Source organism: Nipponia nippon, unplaced genomic scaffold (genome assembly GCF_047370975.1).
Source record: "Nipponia nippon isolate SJK-2023a ecotype South Korea unplaced genomic scaffold, ASM4737097v1 scaffold_5, whole genome shotgun sequence".
NCBI classification, from domain to species: Eukaryota; Metazoa; Chordata; class Aves; order Pelecaniformes; family Threskiornithidae; genus Nipponia; species Nipponia nippon.
Genome location: NW_028262369.1, coordinates 57,261,661 through 57,283,925, shown reverse-complemented (window position 1 = coordinate 57,283,925; position 22,265 = coordinate 57,261,661). Strand labels below are relative to the sequence as shown.

At 41.3% G+C, this 22,265-nt stretch overlaps 1 protein-coding gene across 6 annotated transcripts in view; it reads right to left on the bottom strand.

Annotated features, from left to right (window-relative positions):
• ADARB1 (adenosine deaminase RNA specific B1) overlaps positions 1-22,265 on the bottom strand; it is an 86,329-nt gene that overhangs the window by 18,558 nt on the left and 45,506 nt on the right. For all 6 annotated transcript variants that reach the window (XR_015698882.1, XM_087732564.1, XM_087732565.1 and 3 more), the window contains 5 exons: positions 17,627-18,549; positions 7,967-8,081; positions 5,418-5,586; positions 4,755-4,903; positions 3,981-4,149 (listed from right to left, as the gene is read on the bottom strand). Coding sequence is in view for 5 of the 6 variants with exons in the window: in XM_087732564.1 (XP_087588690.1) it covers positions 3,981-4,149; positions 4,755-4,903; positions 5,418-5,586; positions 7,967-8,081; positions 17,627-18,549 (1,525 nt within the window). In the remaining variant the exon portion in view is untranslated. The remainder of the gene's footprint in view (positions 1-3,980; positions 4,150-4,754; positions 4,904-5,417; positions 5,587-7,966; positions 8,082-17,626; positions 18,550-22,265) is intronic.

Below are 22,265 nucleotides of genomic sequence, written 5' to 3'. Positions count from 1 at the left end.
GGTGTCAATGTATGAGAAGATGTCAGACTATCCCCAGAAAGCATTTTGCCTCCTCACATGCATCTCCTGCCCTCCTCCATGACAGAGGCACACAGCTCAAATGTCAGCTGTCTCGGGGAGTAATCTCAAAGGGAGGCTTGGCTTACCACGACACCAACAAGGTTTCAAGGTCTTTTGAATTGCAACGTGAACCAAGAGCTCCCCATGACCACTGTGCATCCAAGATGTGGGGCAACTTGCTTCCTACCATGAGGACGCTGGAAGCTGCAGATCCAGGGGCTCCCACTAGCTCTGAACAGAAGGCGCTTGTGTTTGCAGTAGCTGCGCCCGTGGGTTTTCTGGCATATTTCTGGTTTCCAAGACTGCTGTGATCAGCCTGCCAAGTTTGAGCCTGGCAGCATCCCCAAGGATGCTTGCAGAAGAGCCCTGTGGTGGCCTTCACCTCTGTAGCTCAGTGACAAGCACTTGTCTGTCTTTGCAACCACGTTCACTGTGGTTCATCATTCACGTGCAGGGACACTTCTGCTGCTCAACTTCAACTCAGACCCACACTGGGCAGGTCATGATCTGCTTGCTGTGGACACCCATCTAGCTGGGCTTTAATCTCATCACCTGGCAGAACGAATGGGCAGAGCTGACTTCATTCAGCTAACTGCAATCTGGTTTCTTTTCTGATTTTAAATCCATTTTCTCTTTGTTCCCTTAAGAGATTAACTGAATCTCGATGACCAGCCTGTGCCTTTCATGAGCCACAGCATAAACAGGCAGCAACATCTTTACGTGGAGTGGAGTCAGAGCTTCTTTTACATGAAGTGGCGCGGTCAGCAGCCCACACTATCAATCAGTAAGTGGAAGAAGTCCATGGTCTTTGACAGTAGAACTTCTCGCAAACATCTTTTTATTTATCCTGAGGTAAGATTTGCAATTACAGACAAGAGAATCTGTTTTCCCTTGTAGCTGTACCTAGGCTGGCAACCACACAGCTTGTCCCAGGTTTTCTGGTGTTGCCTGGATTTGCTGCATACCAGTGAGCCTGGGTCAAGACTCAGGTCACTGGTTTGAGAGGTTACATCATGCTACATCTGGTTATTTAGATGCTACATCTTGGGTAGTGGTTTCCTACCACTTTTCCCCAGGTTTTTTACCTAGGTGTCACACAACCACCACATATCAAAGTGAATACATTCACATTGGTCACTGTCACCTGGGTTAAGAACTGGTGAGGAGAACTGCTCTTTCTATTGCTGTTCAGAAATCACACGGCTCTGTCATGGAGCTTGCCACTTAGAAATAACTCTCAAACTCATGGATAGGCATGGACATAGCTGCAGAACATGCAGCCTTTAGTGAGCATGCAATAGGATTTTAAGATGTGTTTGTGCAACTTCATCAGTCCCAAAAAACTAGGTGGTAGGGTCAAGAAGACAAAGCCATTGGGGAGATACAGAGAAAGATTGACTTGCAAACTTTCATTCTGATTTCCCACTCTGAATAAGCCAAAATGAGGCTAGTGCATGGGCACGTGATGTTCTTTCACATGAAAGATTATCAGAAATAATATTTTCCCTTCTTTAGAGTAGAAGAGCACCAATCACTTCCCCTTTAACAACTCCACCTAATGTTAAAGCTCTTCTCAGTTCCTACAGCCTTCCTACCAATGAAACAGGGTGCAAAAAAATTATGTTCTTCTCAGCAAGACATTAGCCACAACTGGAATGTTTCATGAGAAGTTAAGTAATTATTTGAAGCCAAAAAACTTAAAATGAATGTGGGTGGAAAAACACATCAAAAGGAGAATGACAAACCCAGACATCATAAAGTACCATGAAACAAGGTTAGGATACATTTAAAACAAATGCATGTATATTAATGTCCCAAAACAGCTACTCTGGTCACAAAAAACACGCTAACAACTGCAGTGCCACCAGGCACTAGCGCACTAGGATATTCCTGTTCTAATGCTTCTGACCCAAATGGGATTACGTTCATGGCCCTTCCATGTTTCTCACAATACTTATTGGATGTTCCTACCAGGCTCAGGAGGGTGCTAGACAGCACACTGCAACAAAGCGCTCAGAGGCTAGAAAGAACAGCTTGGATTATTTATATAATCCACACAGATGAGGCTGTTCACATACAAGGAGTTTTCCTCCTTGTGCAATCTTGCAACCCGAATTTATCCATGTCTTTTCCAGGCTGGGACTGTGAACCTTTGGGAAAGCTCAGTGGAAATTCACAGGGCTCAGGCATACTGGAGGACTGACTGTTGGACACTACAGAGCAATGCATTCTTTCAAATGTAAATGGACTAAACACGGTCATAAGTGTCAGGGAAATGTGAAAAAAAAAAAAAAAGAATATGAAAATTTGGGCCTCCTTACCCGTCATACAGTCTTTGTTCTGGGTCAAGGGGTTCTATTTGCTTTCTTCACTGGCATAAACAAAATTATTCCCATTAGCCCCAAGGAAAGGTGACAGCTAGCTACGCAAGCGAGAGATGGATTCTGTTCTGCATCACACAAAGTCAACAAAACAGTCAAATCTGTTCTAGCTCAACAACTGTCTTCATTTTTTTACTTGCACTAACAGCAATGACGATGTGATAAAAGAAGTCAAATGAATGTGACGCAATTACTGTGTCAGGTGGTTGGGAGAAGTCCCTGGCATAAAGCTAGGGAATTTATTTGGTGAATTTTATTGAAAATATTGTAAAAGAAACCGAAATGTAATCTTTGTAGAATTACCTTTCAACAAGCCACTATTCTAGCTTCTGAAAGGCCCTATCCATTTATGTTAGGGGGATTTAAACTGAAGTAAAATGTCTTCCTTTAGTAGAGATGCTGATTACTTGAGACAAGACTAGATGAACAAAGCGATTACATAACCTTCCTCCTGTATTTTTGATTTGGCATACACAGTTCACAAGAATAGTTCCAACTTAATACACTTAGTAATTTTTAAATCAGGCTAACTGTGACTTGACAAAACAGCAGAGCTATTTAATTAAAAAATAAGTAAAATATCATCAGCTGAAAAACTTGGCATTTCTCATCTATTTTGCAAGAACACAGAGGCTGCAAACACACAGAGTCATTTCAAAAAATTATGTTGCAACTCTCTCATAATTCTGATACTGCTGCTCAATTTTTTTGGGTGGTAATCATTTGTCCATTTATGATTTTAAACAAAAAAATCTTTCAATCTTTGTCAAAAAGGATAACAAAGAAGGAATCGAATAAAATATAAATAAAAGCTAGTATTGGAAACAAAATATTTAATTACAGCAAAAATATTTAAACTAAAATTAAAATAATTTTAAAGTTAAAAATTAAAAGTGCTCATCAATTAAGATTTTTTTTTAACTCAACACATTTTCCCTGTATAAAATAATACAAATGTAAACCTATCGATGGAAAATGTATTTATCTTTGATATCATAGAATCACAGACTGGTTTGGGTTGGAAGGGACCTTTAAAGATCATCTAGTCCAACCCTCCTGCCATGGGCAGGGACACCTGCACTAGATCAGGTTGCTCAAAGTCCCATCCAACCTGACTTTGAACATTTCCAATGATGCGGCAAGGATGTATAACATCAGAGGAAGTTATCCAAATATAACTAATGTAATATATTTATTGCACTGTTTTGCTAATGCTATACTACTTTAGGAAAAAAATAAAAGGCATTCCTCTGCTATTTTCCAGTGATATAAATACAAAACCAAGCTGTCATGACTTAAAGTGGCTGGAATGATAGATATGATTTCACCTTGCTTCTGAAGCCAGCAGAAGATCTGACACCAATTGCAGATGAAGAATCAGAGCTTTATCACTGGAGTTACAGCCACCCCCATGCTACATCTAAGCAATGAAATAAGCCAATCAATAACCTGCACGTTCACTGCAGGTATCATGCAACCCTCCTTTCCTGTTCAGCAATAAAAAGCAATAGCAAGGAAACCCATCATTCCATATCTCACCTTGCTATCTTGTCACTGCACGACATGGTAAGTAGCCTTTCTCCTTGCAATACGCCATCCCATGTCTGGATAGTGGTAGTGGAGCGTACAGGGATGGTCCCTTCCCCAGATTCTATTTTTGTCCGTAGCTGTCCCCTCGCTTTGCGGTTTGGATGCCTGTCCCCTTGATCTAAATGACAAAAATCACTTACAATCAGCTGAGAAACATTCTCAAAGCATTTTACAGATAGCATTAAATAAGAAGAGTCGATTAAAGGTATTTGCCTGCGTAACTGCTGGCTTGCATAACGATTTCTATTGCTCCTTGCAAATTAGCTACAGCATCAGACATATCTCACAAATACTGTCTTCTAAAACACACTTGCAATTAAACCAAGGTTTCCACGAAGGAGCAGTATGCAGCAGGTAGCTCTTCAATTCTGTTCTGCGTGTTACAGCATTAGAATGAAGTTAATGGACAGATCAAGAAAGGGGCAGGCAGACAACCACTGTTAAAAGATGGAAACAGTGAAATGGTTTGGTTAGTTCTGTACAAATACTTGCTGACTCACTGGCTTATCTCGGCTAGCATTCAGCCTCTTCAAGACCACATGGTGGATCAGTCTATACTTAACTTCTACCACACAAGTACAGCTCAGATTTTTTTTGAAGAGATCTTTGTCTAACACACATCTACACTAAAAGGAAAGAAGACACCTACATTTTAACTGTGCCACTTGTACATGCTCAAAGAATACTTTAAACACCCTTGCTTGAGTAGGACTGCTGTCATACCCTCTTGTGCTGCTTCATGTGGTGAGAAAATCCTAGCATCGCCACAAGGAGATGTGCTGATATAGAGATGAAACTGCACGTTCTCCTTCAGCTTAAACCCTCCTCGCTCCGATTTCATAAAAATGGATTTTTGTTGATCTTCTTTATTGCTGAAACATAGAATAAAGCTAGAGTCAAAACTGACATTAACACGTAAATAACCATAAGCTGGGCAGTCTTAATAGGCATTAAAAACAAACACAGGATGTCTGGAAATTTTATAGCCTAAAACTAACAGTTATTATAATCAACAAAATTAAAAGACCATCGAGACAAGAAATAGAGACTCCTTGACATCCCCAGATGTCAAGAGCTTTCAGGCACTTAGCAACAAATGAAAAATCACCACCTTTTAGCCCACTTGAGATTATTTTGATTTATATGTTTACACTTTACAAACTTATTCCCAATTATTTTTTCTGTCCTCTCCTCTCATGATTGACACCTAACTGAATACATGTTTTGTTAAAATCAAACTTTAGGGCAAAGGGCCTGAGCTCTAAATTATACATCCTAATGCAACAGGACAAGTGTTTCACATTGAAATAATTAAGAGAGATGTTTTACACAGACACCTTTTCAGCTCCGTGTGATCAGCTCATCTTCCTTTTCCCTCCAGCTTACCTTAGATAAAGCTCAAGTTGTGTATACAGAAATTTAAGCAGGCACCGGCGAGATATAATTTCTGCATGGCAATCATTTAATGCAAGACCACGATCACTCATGTATTCACCATTGATGCATTTTGTTCCTGTAGAAACACTTATTACCAGGGCATCTTTCACATCTGTACCTGCAAAACAAAATTTCACAAAGAAGATGCAACTAAAATCACAAATAATCTAGCAAATGATCTTCTTGCAGAACCCAAACAAGGCTGCTTTTTTTTTGTTAGATTCTTTAAAAAAAAAAAGGTTTTTCTTCTGATACTTTCTTTAAAGCAAAAGCTTCACTCAGCCATACCCTCCCTGTACCAGTATGATTTATAGTTCTTGTGAGTTCTTCAAGTTGGAGTTCAGACAAGGTAAAAATTGAAAACCTGCAGGGAAAAATTGCTGCTTCAGGAAGAGTTATTAAAGCCGGAGCTCCAAAGATTGTGCTTTTTTCCTGAACGCCAGGCTTCCAGCATGTACCTTCTGGCCACCTATGCAGATATTCACAGCGACTTTAGAAATCTGAAAGGCATTGATTTATTAAAACAGCAACATGTTATGGAAGCATATTAAGCCAACAACAGGAAAGGTAAGACTAGGGAATAAAGAAGTTTAAATGCTTAAACCACTGTAAAGCTTATCAGCAGTATAATGCTTTTAGAAGTGTAGTTCTTGGTATTAAATCATTCCATACAATAGAATTAAAAAAATACTTTGGGTGTTTTCTATATAGAGAACTGTCTTTATCACACACACAGAAAAAAAAAAGGTCAGCTGCATGAAGAATTCAGAAAGACAGGTCAAAATGTTATATCCCTCTAACAAAACACTCAGCAAAAAAAGCCCCAGCAAGCCACAGTAATCCCTCTGAAGCTCTTGAGGTCTCACCAGCAGAGGCAGATAGCAGCCAAGCCCTGCAAATGCCTGCTGCTGTCTTCCTCCCACAGAATAGTTACTGTGGCATGGAAAAGCAGAAAAACCACTTTCAACGCATCCTAAGCACCTAGAGCTGAGGATCCTCCCATAACCACCTGGCTGCACGATGACAGTGCCGATATAAGGGGCACAGCTAGTAATTGGGAACTGGTAACTGAGTAATTAAAAAGGTAATTGAGACATGGACTGTTTGAGCTCTCACTCCTGATGAAATATACAGCCTTAAAAAAAAAGGAACCTGAGCCCAGCTGCCCCCTGCTTCCCACAGAGCTGGAGGAGAAGACCATGGAGGAGAAGCAGGGAGCCACTTCACTCTACAACACAAGGCTGTGCAATGGGGTCATCTAATTCCAGGGGTTCCCCAGACACATGTCCATGCAAAGATGGTTTCTAATTCTGAGACTGGGAGGGGACACAGCTGGCACAGCTGAGCAACAGTGACCAAGGGATATCCCACACCATAAGCGTTGTACTCAGCAATAAGAGCCCAGGGAAAGGAAGAGAGGACGTTTGAGGTTATGGCATTTGTCTACCTACAAGTCTTCTCGCCCTCCTTCCATTTTCTCCCCATTCCCCATGAGAGGGCAGTGATCGAGAGGCTGGGTAGGTGTTTGACTGCTGGCCAGGGTGAGCCCACCACGGATGTCTTGTGACAGCGTTTGGGCCACACTGCCCCCTTGTCACAGTCCCCTCTCCCTAGAGCATGTGGTTAATATCTACCCTAGCCAGCACCCTCAGACCTCTCTGTTGTGTGGAGGAGGCCCCTACAAACATCCCCACAGGAGGAAAGGAGGCATTGCCCAAGTCACCAAGGGAAGGCTGTACGTTTATCACCGATATTCATCTGACTCGTACAACTAATTGGGGACATTTCATGACAGGCCCAAAATCAATGTCCCATCAAGGGTTCAGATGGATTGAAGACCAAGATAAATCCTAGCCCGAGGAAAATTCAGCAGTAGTGTGGTCACAGATTGGCTTAGGGCAGAACTTCACTGTCTTGGGTGACCTGGCAGAGCACGGATCTTGTGCCAGGAATCACAGAGCCACAACATTACTGCAGCTTGCACATGCACACCAGTTTGAGCTACCAAAACATAAGCTGCTTTCTTCAGATATTTTTACTAAAATGACTGAGACACAAAGCACTAAGAATAAAATATAGCAAGATAACGCTAACAAAGTGCAAAACCTTAAAAATTTGGAAAGCAAGTGTAATTTCTCACATAATATGCCAAAACCCAAGAATGCCATCTGTGTGACCGATGCAGTGAAATTTATTTTAGATTTACTTTCAAAAAGTTGCATGATTAATTTTAAAAGGTACATGTATTTTGTAGACCATGAGTTATCTCAGATGTCTCAATCAGGCAGAAGACAGGACCTCTGTGGAAACAGAAGTATTTGCAGGTCTAATTTTCCTGTAATTATCTTTAGCCAAGATTTAATTGCTATATTTAGTGCACCTTGAGGATTAAACAATAAAAATATATTTCAATGCTGGTTGACTAAAAAAAGATTCCTAGAATGCAGGCAGAGCTCTTGTATTTAAGCAGGTAAAATAGTACTTTTTTTTTTCTTTACCTGTTGTCATGACAATTCCAGCAAGGACTTTTCTACGTGCATGTGGAGATGTGAAATTTTCTGTCAAATCACTGAATTTATCTACAACCAAGCGTGCAACAGCATCAGCTAAAACCTGTAGGATCACACAGAATTGCACATTAGAAAATTAAACAAGTAACTTAAAAATTACAGCAGCATTAGGTTATAAAGATTTGCACTTTTAAATGATCTGACACAATAAATTAAATGAATTTTTATTGTTCATTTTAAGAATGGACATTGAGGCATCAAGCAGTATATCAAGGAGGTGGCTAGGTCCAATTTTCAAGCATACTGAGCACTCACAGCTCTTTATAAGTGGAAGCAGAGCTCTGTGTGCTCCACGTCTATTAAAACAGGGTCAAGACAGCCCTAAGCCAAGCATCAAAGTACCTAATGCTCATCATCGTTATGAACATTTGAGGCTTAGGAGAACAACTGGATAGACAGATAAGTCTATACTTTCATGCTCAAACCTCAAAACACATCATTTCAGTATCCTCAACATTGGACCTGACAAGAAGATTGAAGTGCAAAAACCAGGCTCCTCAAACCAACATGTAAACCTTTTATAACAATCAAATTCATTATCTAGCTATTACATAAATAAGAACAAATCTGTTTTCAACACTGGTTAAACACTTTCTATTTCTTATTTTTACAAGACATATACAAATCTGGGAATAGAAAATGTCAATGTATAACCCAAAATAAGCTGTCTCAAAATTAGGAAGGATTTATCTCTTTCACCTTCAGGAAAACTTGAACAATAACAGTCACAGCCTTGTTGTATCTTGCCAGCAGGGTTAGCAAGCAATGTCAGTCAGGCTGCAGGGGGGGCTAACTTCTAATATTAAGGAAAACTTATACCAGTCCTGCTCTTGTTGAACAATGGTTCAGTTCAACACTGCTGCTAATCTCACCTGCTGTTTTTAAGGCAGCTGGAACTGTAACAGCTAGAAGAGATGAGTCAAGATCAAATTCTGGAATTTTCACCTGAAAAGAAACTGAAAACCAGGGAAATCTATGCAACAGCATTGCTAGCACAGCTGGTTGTTCCCAAGGAACCAGCTTAGAAAAGCAAGTTATGTGCTAGACAGTGTGATGAGCGGTCCTCCAGGCTGGCAGGAGAGACAGGGCAGCCCATCCCCACCCATCTTCCACCAGCACCGGGACCGGCAGCCGGAGAGGAGGAGTGGACAGCTGGGGTGGGAGCTCAGGTCCCTATCTCGGAGCGCCATGCGTAAAGAGCTTGATCCGGTTGTCCATGTGTTGGCACCCAGCAGTACTTGAGATGTTCTGGGGTAACCACCTGGCCCACAGGCTGACACACCAGAAGGACGCAGGTCCTGTTTCATACCTGCCAGCACCATGCAGATGTCTTAGATACCCAAGAGCATCCAACGTGGTGCTAAACACACACGTAAGCAACTACATCAAGCCCAAAAGGACGCTTGTGGCTGAGAGTCTTCTGCTTACAAACTGTCTTTGGGCTCTCAGTAATGGAAGATCACCACTCTCAGCCCTCCAAAGGGCCCAAGGCAAATCACCAGGGCTGATGGGCAACAGTATACAGAGCCTGGGGGCACCCACTTGAAACAGTACAAACTCTTGAACATAATCAGTTCTTAAAACAGATTGCCAGGGTCAAAGGAAAAGAAAGACAAGAAAAAGAGGGTTTGAAGACTGCCAGCCTGATTCACCACTGTTTTCTTAACAATGCTTATGAGAACCGACAGCCTAGAAATAATGTGGAGGAGCTCTGAATGTTAACTTCCTTCTGGAAAAGCTTTATCAGCCAAGGAAGCAATAATTACAGCTCATGCATCATGATTTCAGAGCTCAACAGCTTTTTCCAGAATCTGACTGGAGACAGCGACCAGCAGCCAGTGGTGACTGAGGGCACATCTGCACCAAGCATTGGTCAATGTTTCGCAATTGCACAACTTACAGAGCCAGAAGACTCTTGACATTGCAAATACAAGTTTTCTTGATGCATCTGAATGGACTGCAACTCTTATCAACAGATTGCGAAGTTTTTCAGGAATGCAATTTTGCTCAGAGGCTACAAACATGTCTGGTTAGGCACTGATTTTCAAACAAGGTCTTTTTGCTGCTGGACCCAAAATTGTGTTACAATCTGTGCTCTGACAGCACTATAACCACGCAGCACAAAATCTGCATTTAACTGTGCTAGTACTTAGCTAACACAGAAAGCTGAACTTTAAGGTAAATACACAAAAGAAAAATAATGAGCAACAGTTCTATTATCACCCTGGTTTTAGAAACGGAAAACTAATGCACAAAATGCTTACATGATTAACTTCCCTGCATCCATGCGGGCAGATCACTGCAGGGACATGTTTTATCCATGCGTAATTATGGATACTGCTTCCCAGCTGCAAGTTTTATGCTCACTTCTGTAACATATATATTTTTCTGCTCTACCTTATGTCATGACGTGCTGGACAGGAGAACATGGCTGGCAGCTGACAAGCTACCAGGTAATGTAAAATCGTGCTGAATGACATTATGATGGAATATACTAGCGAAACAAACTTTTCAAAATAGGGATGGACCTGATCCACAAAGAGAATACATGCTTCAGAGAAGCTTCAAAGCCTGCTAGAAAGGCTTGCCATCCAGGTAATAGACAATATGGGTAACCCCTTCTCCAAGAACAAGTGAGCATGATGACTAGTAACTGGAAGAGTCTTCTTCGATGCTGAGCTACACAAAAACACAAAGTTCAGTACATACCAGAAATGCTGATTCCGAGATGCTGAACCAAAACAAACCAGTTGCCAAGGATGAACATAGAGGAACGTTTCTTCCAGGATCACCGAACATAGGTAACTCACTACACAGATCCTCAACCTACCCAGCCAAATGGAAGCTGATCTACAGACACATGCGATTGCCCAACCCCTGGGGGAACCAGGGCTGGCTTGAGGAGGTTCTCATCATGAGGTGGGAACTTAAACTGCCAGGCATTTCTGGGAAGAAACCCATGGCCAACTTACCTGCCAATACTGCTGACAAAAAGGCTACTTGAACAGGAACTGGGTAGCATGCTTGCATATAGGGTGGACACATTAGCTTTTTCCAAAAAGATTATTTTTTTCACATAATAAGCAAAGCAGAGGAAACTGTGGTGTCGGTATACAAGTGAGAACATGGTGAGTCCCTCTAGGAAGATGTAAGCTGGCACAGAAAGATGGAATGGGGCTGTATCTCAAACAGCGTGGAACTAAGCTGCTGGCAAGGAAACCTAAAAATGCTTGAATGAACATGAAGCCAGACACTGGGGAGGGCTAATAAGAAGGACTAAGCAGAACTCAAGCAAGACAAAATGACCACTAGAAATGCAAACAATACAGGAAGAACTGTAGGGGAGGGGAGAAAAAATCACTGCCAGAAAACAGGCAGATATATTCAAGAATTTTTTATTCTATTTGATACTCAAGTTGCGTGACAACAGGTGGGTGGTCAGGAATAAACACTATTAAATGTCTACAGGTTTAGTTACTAAGGTTTTGGTCTTTTATAAGAATACTCACACGATAAATTAGAATTATCCTTTTCTCCCAGGTGGTCTATTACATTAACATAGTTAAGAGTCACTAAAAGCATGGAAGCAATGGGAATAAGGCAGGCTATAAACAGACCCCTGCAGCGCCGGGAACAAGACTTACTGGCCTAAAATGATGTCCTTGCTGTCCCCATCTCAAAACCAAGGACTTGAAGCTGTTTCCACATCAAGCCCAGGCCACTGACTGGCCTGGCTAGGGATCCTACACTTCTCATTCTGACTCTACTCCCTTTCATATAAATAAATATTAATTGGAACAGAAATTGAACTCATATCTCACCTTCCCAGTGAGTGCCCTAACATCTGACATGCAGTTTCTCTACCCCCGCTCCTGCATTAAATCATTATTCAAAGTTGGGTAATCCAAAAAAGGAAAGACCTAAAATAGCTGACAGTTTGCTCATTAAGGCATGTGAGCTCAAAGCTATTTTGGGTGTGCTGTTCCTTTCTCTGATGAAGTTACAGTGAATCCACTTCTTTTCTACACATGCAGACTGATTTTGGTTAATATATATCTTGCAGCAATGCTGTAGCAGAAGCCCCCTGACCATCCATGTTTTAAAATATTCTGAAGCTGATAAGTTCAGGTCTGTCTGGATCTGGAAGAAGACCTTGTCAGGCCATAGAGACCTCCCCAGATGAATGCTGGTGAGCACCCGCGTGGTAGAACCAAACGCAGCAGGAGCAGGGGCACTGCATGGGCTGACAGTACCCAGCTCTCACTGGGGACCTGACTCAAGACCTCCCAATCTTTTGTGCTCTCCAGTGATACTTCTCAAGCACAAATGTCCTCCCTCAGCTTTATTTCCTCTTACCTTCACAGTTTAGGGCTTATGTGAACTTTCACAAGCTGATGAGCAGTGGCAGTGCCTGTGGTAGGTAAAATCAAGGTCCATTATCTCTCCTCTGACAGTGGCCAGCATGCACAATTCAGAGAAGGCGCAAACATATCTATGCTAATAAAACAGGGTAACTATTTTCTAGTACTCCAAAGTTTCCTGTATTTATTTAAAGGAACTGCTACCTGGCAGTAGATTCTCTCCTTTCTTATGCAAATGTATCTTTTACATTTCTGCCAATTCCGCAGCAATTACTCCAGCATATTACTCACTAATTCCCATAAACACATTCAGTATTACCTTTTTGCTAAGTTTGAATGTTACATTCTCATTCTCCTGTATACACTAAGCAGTCTATTGCAATAAACTGCCTAGAGCTCTTCAGTACGTCTGCAGAAGCAGCTTTCCAGATCTCCGATCATTTTCATCATTAATTTATATATCTTTCCTATATTTGAATGCTTCTTTTATAGTTCCCCCCTTCCCCAAGTTGAACCAGGATTAACATAGCACTTCAAGTAAAAGTAGCCATTGCAGTACAGGTTCTCACTCCATTCCTTCTGCTTAATGTTTTGTTTCAATGTCTGTCCATAATCATATACAGGATAAAATGAATTTGCAAGACAATTAGGTGAATGATTAAAAGTATTCCCTCTAGTGGATTTTTAAAAATTAATTTCACCTGCAGCTACACTGCTTATTTGTCTAGTGCAAGTTGCTTTCTCTCACAATAGTGCAGCTTTCACTAATCTAAATAAGTCTGTTTTTAAACTCTAATATTTACAGTTCCAATTCTCTAATTTCCACCTCTTTGCATCCTGACTAATCAGCTATCTTTTTAAGTAAACAGTTTGAGGAAATCTGGGAAATATCATAAAGCTTATATGGAGGTTTTCCTATGAGAGGCCATAGTGGCCTAAAGAGCATACCTCCACCAGCAGGTTCCTACCATCTGATGGAAACTGCTTCCATCAGTAATGCCGGCAGCCTGGGCCAGCAGACTTTACTGAAAGTCAGCAAGTGCCTTAGGGCACACCAGGATGCATGCCGCACGTTCAAAACAAACAAGATGAGACTCTTCTTCCCGCAATACACACTTAAACAGCGGAACTTATTGCTACAAGGTGCTGTGGAAGGTAAAAGATTACAGAAGTTCAAGAAAGGTTTGAAATTCATGAGGGAAAACAATAATCCATCAAGGACTCTCAGATGGAAAGACACCATTTCTGGCTGAGAAAATCCTTGAGACACAAACTGCTGAAGGTTAGAAGCGCATGCTGGGGAAGTACTGCTACCAATATGCCCTTTTCTCAGTTTTTTCCAAGGCATTTGGTACTGGCCTGAGTACTTCTTTTAGGGACAGCACCATCCCACCTTTGACAGAGGCGTGAGACCCCTCACGGCCTTCCTTGGGAAGCAGGAAGCGTCTAAGGGAAAAGAAAAAAAGTAGAGAAAACAAGTGGTCTCTGGGAGACTTCTCTCTGGGTGATAAAGACATCAACAAAGAATAGGGAAATCCAATAGAGCATCTGCTGCTCCTGAAATGTGCAAGGATGTCCTTGTTCCATCTCCTGAGATGTCCAAGGTGCTGTTCAGCAACAGGACTGGCTCTGCGGCTGGAGACAGTCTCAGCCGGCACCAGCATCCCCTGCAAACCTCCCGCTTGGCAGTGCTGGGGCTGCTGGCAGGGACATGGCACTGGGGCAGGATGATGTGTGAGAAAGAGCTTTTGCCTTGCCCAGCATCGCTCTTGCTGTGGTCGAGTGCTGAACAATATTCTTTTCCCTAGAAATCAGATTTGGACTTCGCACTACCAGTTTTCAAAAACCTGGTTACATCGACTTCCACACTTCATCCATAAACGCGTGATCCTTTTGTTTTCAGAAGTGATTTTAAAAGACTATTCACATTTTGCGGTCTTCTCCGGTTCTCATCAACTACCAATGCTGCAGACCTATGACAAGCCATGCACTTAAACCTTTTAATGATATTAATCTAAGTATGCTGAAACATGCAGTTTTCTTCCATGGAAAAGAATAAAACTTGAAGCACGCACATTTTAGAGCCCTTGGTATGTCCTGTGGCTTACTGCAGAATACAGGTCACCCCCTTGCACTGAGAGGTGGGAGGTAAAGTGAGGATGGTTATGAATTTACAAAGTGTAGCTAACCATAAAAATATTTCCTTTGTTTTGGAGAGGCAAGTCCCTATAATGCAAGACTGACAACCTCTTCTATTTTAACACACTCGCTGCCAAGGTAATAAATGCACGAGGGCTGATTTTTTCAGCAGGGTGTTTTTACCCACTCTGAGGCGCATGTTGAGTGACTTACTGGCTTTAACTCACTTTCCCAGCAAAGAGATTTTCCTCACCGCAGGCAACATTGCTTCATCCCTCACAAAAGATCAAGCTGTAAGCAAGCAGATAAGCTTGCTTTGCAGAGACTGGTTTTAAATGTATTAAACCACAGGATCAGAACCTCGATAACCCAGCCTACAGACCATAAGATTATATCTACGCCCATTTTATAAGCTGATTTCTGATGTCAGCTGCCCTTCTGTACCATTCGATAGCTTGCACATGCATTTCCGCATTTAATTTCCCCCAGAGCACCTGCAGCTATCAGGAGGTGTGGGATCACAGATGTGCATTTCAGCTGATACTCATGACCACCGCTGGAGCAGGGATCATCTCTTCTCTCAACTATTTCTGCTCTACTGCTTTTTCTCATGAGGCACCACAAATTAACACACCAGCTACAAACAGGTTTTGAACCCGCCAGCCAGGCAGTCCATTCCAATGTCTTCATTGGCACAACCACACTGTACTTTTACTATTTCCACTGAGCATTTGGTATTTGGATTTTTCATCCCCTTGCATTGTTTCTAGCTTCCATTTTTTTTCCAACCCAATCACCATTTTATTTGGTCTATGAGTTATAACAAATCCTATCCTCATTTACATCATTCTTGCACTCTCCAATGTTTGCAACTTCACCCAATTTAGGATTATGTCCCAGTTTAATGTCTTTACATATCCTGAGTAAACACTCTGTAAAAAAATAAAACAACTCACAGAGTTAAAAAAAAAAAAAGATAAATAAAGCAGGACCTGAAAACATCACAAATGCTTAAATCCCTTATTAATCATTAATAGATACCAGACCAAAATCACTAACATGTAGCAGACCATTATATAATTCCAATAAGTTGACAGCTAATTATAATTAAAAGCAGGATAATTCATACAATACAATGAAGTGTAGAAAGGACAACGACGTCCGGATCACAAGCCAATCAAAAGCCTCTGAATAAATAACTGACTTTGAATCTGGTCTAAACGAGACAGTACCAGCAACCTCTCCCTTCCCACCCAGTGTATTCGGCATTACTCCTACAGCCCACCGGGTTCTCCTCCACACCAGAGCAGCCTTTTTCAGTGCACACCTATAAGACAAGTGAAACACAAGCTAGCCCTGGGGCATGCTTTGTTGTACACAATATGGGTATCAAGGTCAGTGTAGGAGCACTGGAAAAAATTAAAAATAGTGCTTGCATGGGTTGCTTCTTTGTTATTTAACACTGTACCCTAGGCTTGAATGCCCTGATCATCCCATAAGCTCTGGGACAGCAACCTAGGACTCAGTCAAAACCTGACAAAGGCAAGGAGCTCAGAAAAACCCAGCACTGCCCAGCGGTCCATCAAAGTCCCTTAAAGAAAAGAGGCTGTGTAAGCTGTTATACGCTGGGCTGATGGGCAGAGAAACAATTTTACCCTCTTAGAATGACACCTCTTTCATGTCTCAGCTTGTGGATCTTTCCCACTTCCCTATTCCAGTTCCAATTTTCACCATTTTACTGATTCAAGAACTAATAACACATAAATTACTGGCAGTGAAACTTTTTGGTGCCTGGGGCCAAATCTACTTTTAAAAGCACAGCAGAAAATGCAGTCTGAAAGTACTGAATCTACTGAAGAAATAATAACTACCTGAAATAGCAGGATCCTAGATTTGAAAATGAAGGAAACATTCATCAATAATGCAATAATTGTGCAACATTAAAAAAGAAAGCATATAGGAATTTCTAAACGATGCATATTGTCCATGCATTTTGAGAAAACAACATACTTAAAATAGTCACAACATCTACTTACACTCTTCAACCCCACATTATCAAACCAGAACAGTATCTTGTAATTTTAATGAAATCTAAAACAATATTTTTGAGATAAAAAAGGGCAAAGCCTTGAAATTCTCATAATAAACAGATAGAAAGTCACAAAAAAGTCACAGGTAAGTATTTGGATTTAGACAGGCATATAATATCATTAAAAAGACCCAAGAGACACAGTAGAAAGAGGGTAGTTGAACAAACATTACTGTAGTTTGACTGGGGAGAAACACAGGCAAGCAAATAAGGGAGAATTTTTCTTCATTAAAAAAATAAAAAATTACTCCATTCTAGCAACTTTAAGCTTCTGATCTATGTCTGGTGTGTTTGATACTTTCCCTAGTTCATTAATTATTTGATTTAAACTACTTCTCATCCAGATTTACTTGCCTAAGTAACTTACATATACTTAATAACTTGATTAGAGCACAATCCTTTAGATGACAGCTATTTAACCACAAGTCTTGGATACAAGCATTGAGATTGTGTCGTTTATTTAGACCCTGGAAATACGTGGGAACTGCATCAGCCTCACTTAATCTGTCCTTGACTTCCATTATTCAGCTCTGTTAATGCCAACAATTTCAGTTTGCAGAAGAGAACGATTTTCTTCTCTGCTAAAAACTGTTGTATCAAATAATAATTTTACTTAAAGCAGTAATTCTGACTTGAATTCCATCTAAGTCTTGTTGCCTAAGACAAGCAAGACGTGATTCAACCTTTCCTCAGCACAAACCATAATCCAAGCTGGCACTGCACTAGGCTTGGTGCTTTCTTACGTGACATGATCAAGGCTGAAAGCATCAGCAACAAAGCCTCCTTTCTGTCCAACAGAATACAAAGAGTTCATGTAATTGTCAGAAGTCATAAGTGGATATAAATCACCTAATACATACATATATATATATATGCACACACACACCTACAGAAGCAGAATAAACAGCAGAAATGCTACTCAAACTGACACAATACGCATGACTTGACTACTCTTGGTCATTGCTCAAGGACATCAACAAAACTCAAAGGGCTTCTCACCTGTGGCAAGTGTAACTGGAGCCCCTCGCTGGGAATTGGCTGTCGAGATGGGGTCTGGTCCAGCTGCATGTTAAACAAGGATGCCAGGGCTGACTGAGCGGCCCGAGCTTTTGCCAGCTTTTTATTCCTTCCTGAGCCTTCAAACGTCTGACCGTCCACCGCCACAGCCATGACAAAGTTTTTGGCATGGCTCTCCCCGCTCTCTGAGAGAAACTCATACTTCAGCCCTGGCCGCAGCTCATTGAGGATCATGACAGGGTTCTTCCCACTGGCGGAGGGGTAGGGTGATGGCGTGGGAAGAGGCGACTGGGAAAGGCTGATGGCTACGGCAGATGACGGCAAACCATAGTCCCCGCTAGAGCTAAAGGACCCGTCCCCATTGGACCCTAGGTAAAAGGAAGCATCAGAAGGGACCGGCGTTTCGAACCCGTTGAAAAGGGTGTCGGGGAAGTCCGCTTGGTCAGAGGTGAAGTCTGTGTTGACTGACAGAGTCCTCCCCATTGCCAGGTGGGCTTCCGAGGCATTTGGAAACTGGACAAAAGACCGTAGAGCCTTCTCGGCAGCGTGAAGCTTGGCTTTCTTTTTTGTCGGGCCAGACCCCTCAAATACCTGCCCGTTGACTTCGACTGCCATCACGAACATGGGGGCATGGACTGGCCCTGTCTGGGAGAGGAGTTTGTACTGTAAACCGGGTTTAATCTCATTAAGTTGCATCAGGGCATTCTTTGGCAGAACAGGGCCAGGCGTTTTCTTCCTCTTCTTCGGGCGAAATTTGGAGTTGCCCTCCTCCAAAGGACGCTTTCTGCTGCTGCTGCCACCGCCATTGGAGAGCTGTGTTCCCTCCCCAGTGCCTTGCCCACCGCCGTCCTTGGGGGGAACGTTGTCCACGTTGCGGTTTTCTTTAACATCGGTGCTGCTCGAACCTGCGGTGCCCAGAAAGAGTAACTTACAATGCCTTCGTTGCAGGATCTTGTAAATGCAAAATTTATAGATTCCTTTATCTCTCTTTGTAACTGGTTAAGTGATGTGTGCTCACAGGTTAAATGTTTTGCAATACAATCAGAGATAATAATGCAATACAACCTCTTGATAATTCAAGAAATAACACACTGAAAAATTATTTTCAAACTACATATTTGATACAATCACATAGCAAAAAAACATTGCAGCTTTTTTTTTTTTTTGCATTTAAATCACACTGGAACAAAACTTTGACTCATAAGTTATGTTTGGCCTGAAAAATGCTTTAAACCAAAAATATAAGTCACAGTAGCACACGCCTATAAAACAAAGAACTACCACTAGTAAAATAAAAGTGGATGCTTAAGACCAATACTAGGAGATGGATATTTAATTCTACTTTATTCTTATTTTAGTCATGTTACAATTTTTTTCTCAGTAATTTTAGTTGCTCATTGAGCAAATTGAGAAATGACATAAACAAAACCTGAGCCATGAAAAATTAGGCAGTTCTTTGGTAGGCACCTTGACTGAAGAGTGTTTGAATGCTTTTGTTTCTTTCTAGCTATTCCATATTCTCCAAATTGAATTCTTTTTTATGCTTTTCCTAGATGTTCATTTCACCTCACCGCAATTTGCTCAGGAACTACAGCTGCCCACTGTGCCAGCATAACCACAAGACTACTTCATATATTTCCACAAAGCCTTCTATTAAGAAACCTTATATTTGTCATTTACAAGCTATTTTGTAATTCCTTGCAAAGAAAACTGCTGTCACAGAGGTACAAACCCAAAAATAATGATAAAGATCCTCTCTTAAGACTATGCAGAATACAAGAAGTGTGACAAAAGCTGCGCAATCACAATGATATTTTAATGGGGAAAAAAAGGCATTGTAATATTAATTTAATGATTTATTTTCTGAAGTAGAAAGTTGGGGTAATGATATGTCAGAGGTATATTTAAAGAATTACATTTGCTATAACTGCAAAGACCTCATTTTTACCCTGATAAAGAAACCAAGGAAATTAATTATTTGTGCTTTATATTGGCATTTGTGAATGAAAAGGCAAATTTAGTAGGTCAAGTATTTCTAACTCATCTGTCCAAAACTTCTATATTACATCTACACTGATACTAGGTGATAAATATCAATTGAAATGAGAGCAAACCAAGGTGGAAGCTCTCTTTCACAGTGACAAATTGCAGCCACACTAAGCCTTCCCTAAGAATCCTCTTAACATGCACACATCACTTCACCCAGGTTACAAAGCTGATGGAATAGTTACTAAATTTTCATTTATAACATCCTCCAGCAAAAGCTCGATAGGTTACTCCTTTCGGTGCTCGAAGAGAAAAAAAGAAAAAAAAAAAAAGATCAAAAGAGAAAGCGAAAGTAGGAACACATTTTGTTAAATCACAGTAGCACAACAAAGAATTGTACAGTACTGAACATCGAATTCCAGTCAGCTAATTCGGTCAGGAATGAAACACTAAATATTCTGAAGCATTTCATTGCTAGAAAGCTGCTAAATTTAATGAAGTATCTCTTGTAATGTTCAGTCACAAATTATATTGCCTGTAGCATGTGTGCTATAGAGCCACAACTGTCAATACACAGTATTCACGCATATCTCTTCTTTTTATATATATATAGATATATATATATATATATATACATACAGTGAAGGAATCTAAGGACAATAGAGTGAATTTTTAAATCTTTAAATCTTCTTACCTGAAGCTGTAATGTCCAAATATTACATCTCATCTAAAACACCATTTTTGGAACATTGCTCTTACTAGCAGCACCAGGAATTTGCTATCAACTGATATGACTTTTAGGCTAAACAGAAATCATTTAGGTAACACTAATTAATGGCCTCTGTTTTTATCTTTCTTTTTATATGAAGTCTGCTACCACTGCCTGTGGAAACCACAGAAGGAAAATACGAGTTGAATAGACTCCAGCTGAACGTAAAAAAAAAGAACTTTTGCATGTAAGTACAGCAGCTGGAGGAACTCCTAATCCATCTCATGACAGAGGTAGGGGAAACAATGCCCTGACAGAGAGGGGGGACTTGTAGGAACCAGGACAGAAACTCGCATGCTTACCTTGTCTCAATAAGAAAGATGGGAAGAAAACTACTCCTTGCCTTAGAGCTACTAGGCTTGTTAGCTTTGGAGAACCTGCAAGGTGGAAGAAACTAGGAGAGAAAGCAAGCAGGGAGCTAGCAGCCTGAGTCAAACCCAGAGACTCCGAAAGTAGGCAAGTTTCTACATCGTGGAGGTGATCCACATCCAAGTCTTGCATGTGATGGAAAGCAAAAGACTTTCCGTGTGAACCAGGACCCGGGTTTGTTTCAACCCACAGAGTCACTGGACTGCAAGAAAGAGCAACTGCTTCTCAGGCTGAGGGTGAAGATGTGCTTTCAGTCCTTTTCTTTAGCCTGTCCTTCCTGGCAGCGGTGAGGTCCTCTAATTATCTTAGGGCTGGAGAAGGTCTGACAGATTAGTCAAAAAGTAAGAAAGATTAGCCTGTTAAGGTCGGAGAAGTCATCTTGTTTAATCTTGTCCATACTCAGACATGGAGTAACTCCTCCAACCCAGCCTCTCCCTGCTGTTCAGAAACAGCGCTCTCTTTTTCCAGGCATCTCATCTTGTTAGAGGAAGTTAAGAACGGCCTTACTAGCTCATCTTCACCTTGCCCAGCTCCCTGCCTGTGACAGGGCCACCAGCAGACCCCAAGAGAGGGTATCAGACCAGACCAAGGACACAGCTGCCCTTCCCCAGGGCAGCCTCTCAGCCTGCAGGGAGCTGCAGCTCTGGGCTGTCCCAGAGAGCATGGCAGGGAGCCACCAATGGGTTTTTTCCACCCAGAAATTTTTCTAATTGCTTTTCAAGACCCCATAAACCCTTGATATCCACAATGTCATTACACATTTCATGAAAACATCTCCCATTGCTTGCTTTGAACCCCCATCTGCTAGTCTTACTTAATGCATCTATTGTTTTTTATTTGCTATTTTTTCAATTTGATGATTCTAATATTAAACATTCTCTGCTATACATAATTTTACAGAGATCTCTAATATTTCAACCTTGTCATCCCTCCTCTACACCACAGGGATCTAACTGTCCCTTGTCCTGAGATCATCCTCTTCTTCTCAGAGCAGCTCCTTATTTCTCCTGCATGCTTTCTGACATGGGAGGAGCAGACCCACAGCTGGATGCACTGTATATTTGCTCTTCTTGCTCTATTCTGCAGTCTTTTTCATTCTGGTAACACTGTTTTAGAGACTGTAAGACTTTGGGGAGTCTCTCACTCATTCAAAAGAGAATGAGGGAGGGCATCTTCACCCTCCGAAAGCTCAGATTCAGGATCCCATCATAGCTCAAGCTGGGAGCATCAGTACTCAAAAGGAGTAAAATTTTATTGCTCTAAAGCAGAGGTCATGGCAGACATGGACCACCACTCCATGCATGTTCTAAAAAACAGTTTAGATAATTTCAAAGTCTATCGGTCTGATTTGGAGACCAGTATTAAGCTTTGTACTGCCAGCATCACAGCTAGAATAAGGCAGGAAAATGAGAACTGTGAATGCTAAAACACTCTTAGAAAGTATAAAGCATAGGAGGGAGTTGGCAGGAGAAAAAAAATTACTATCTATCTGATTTA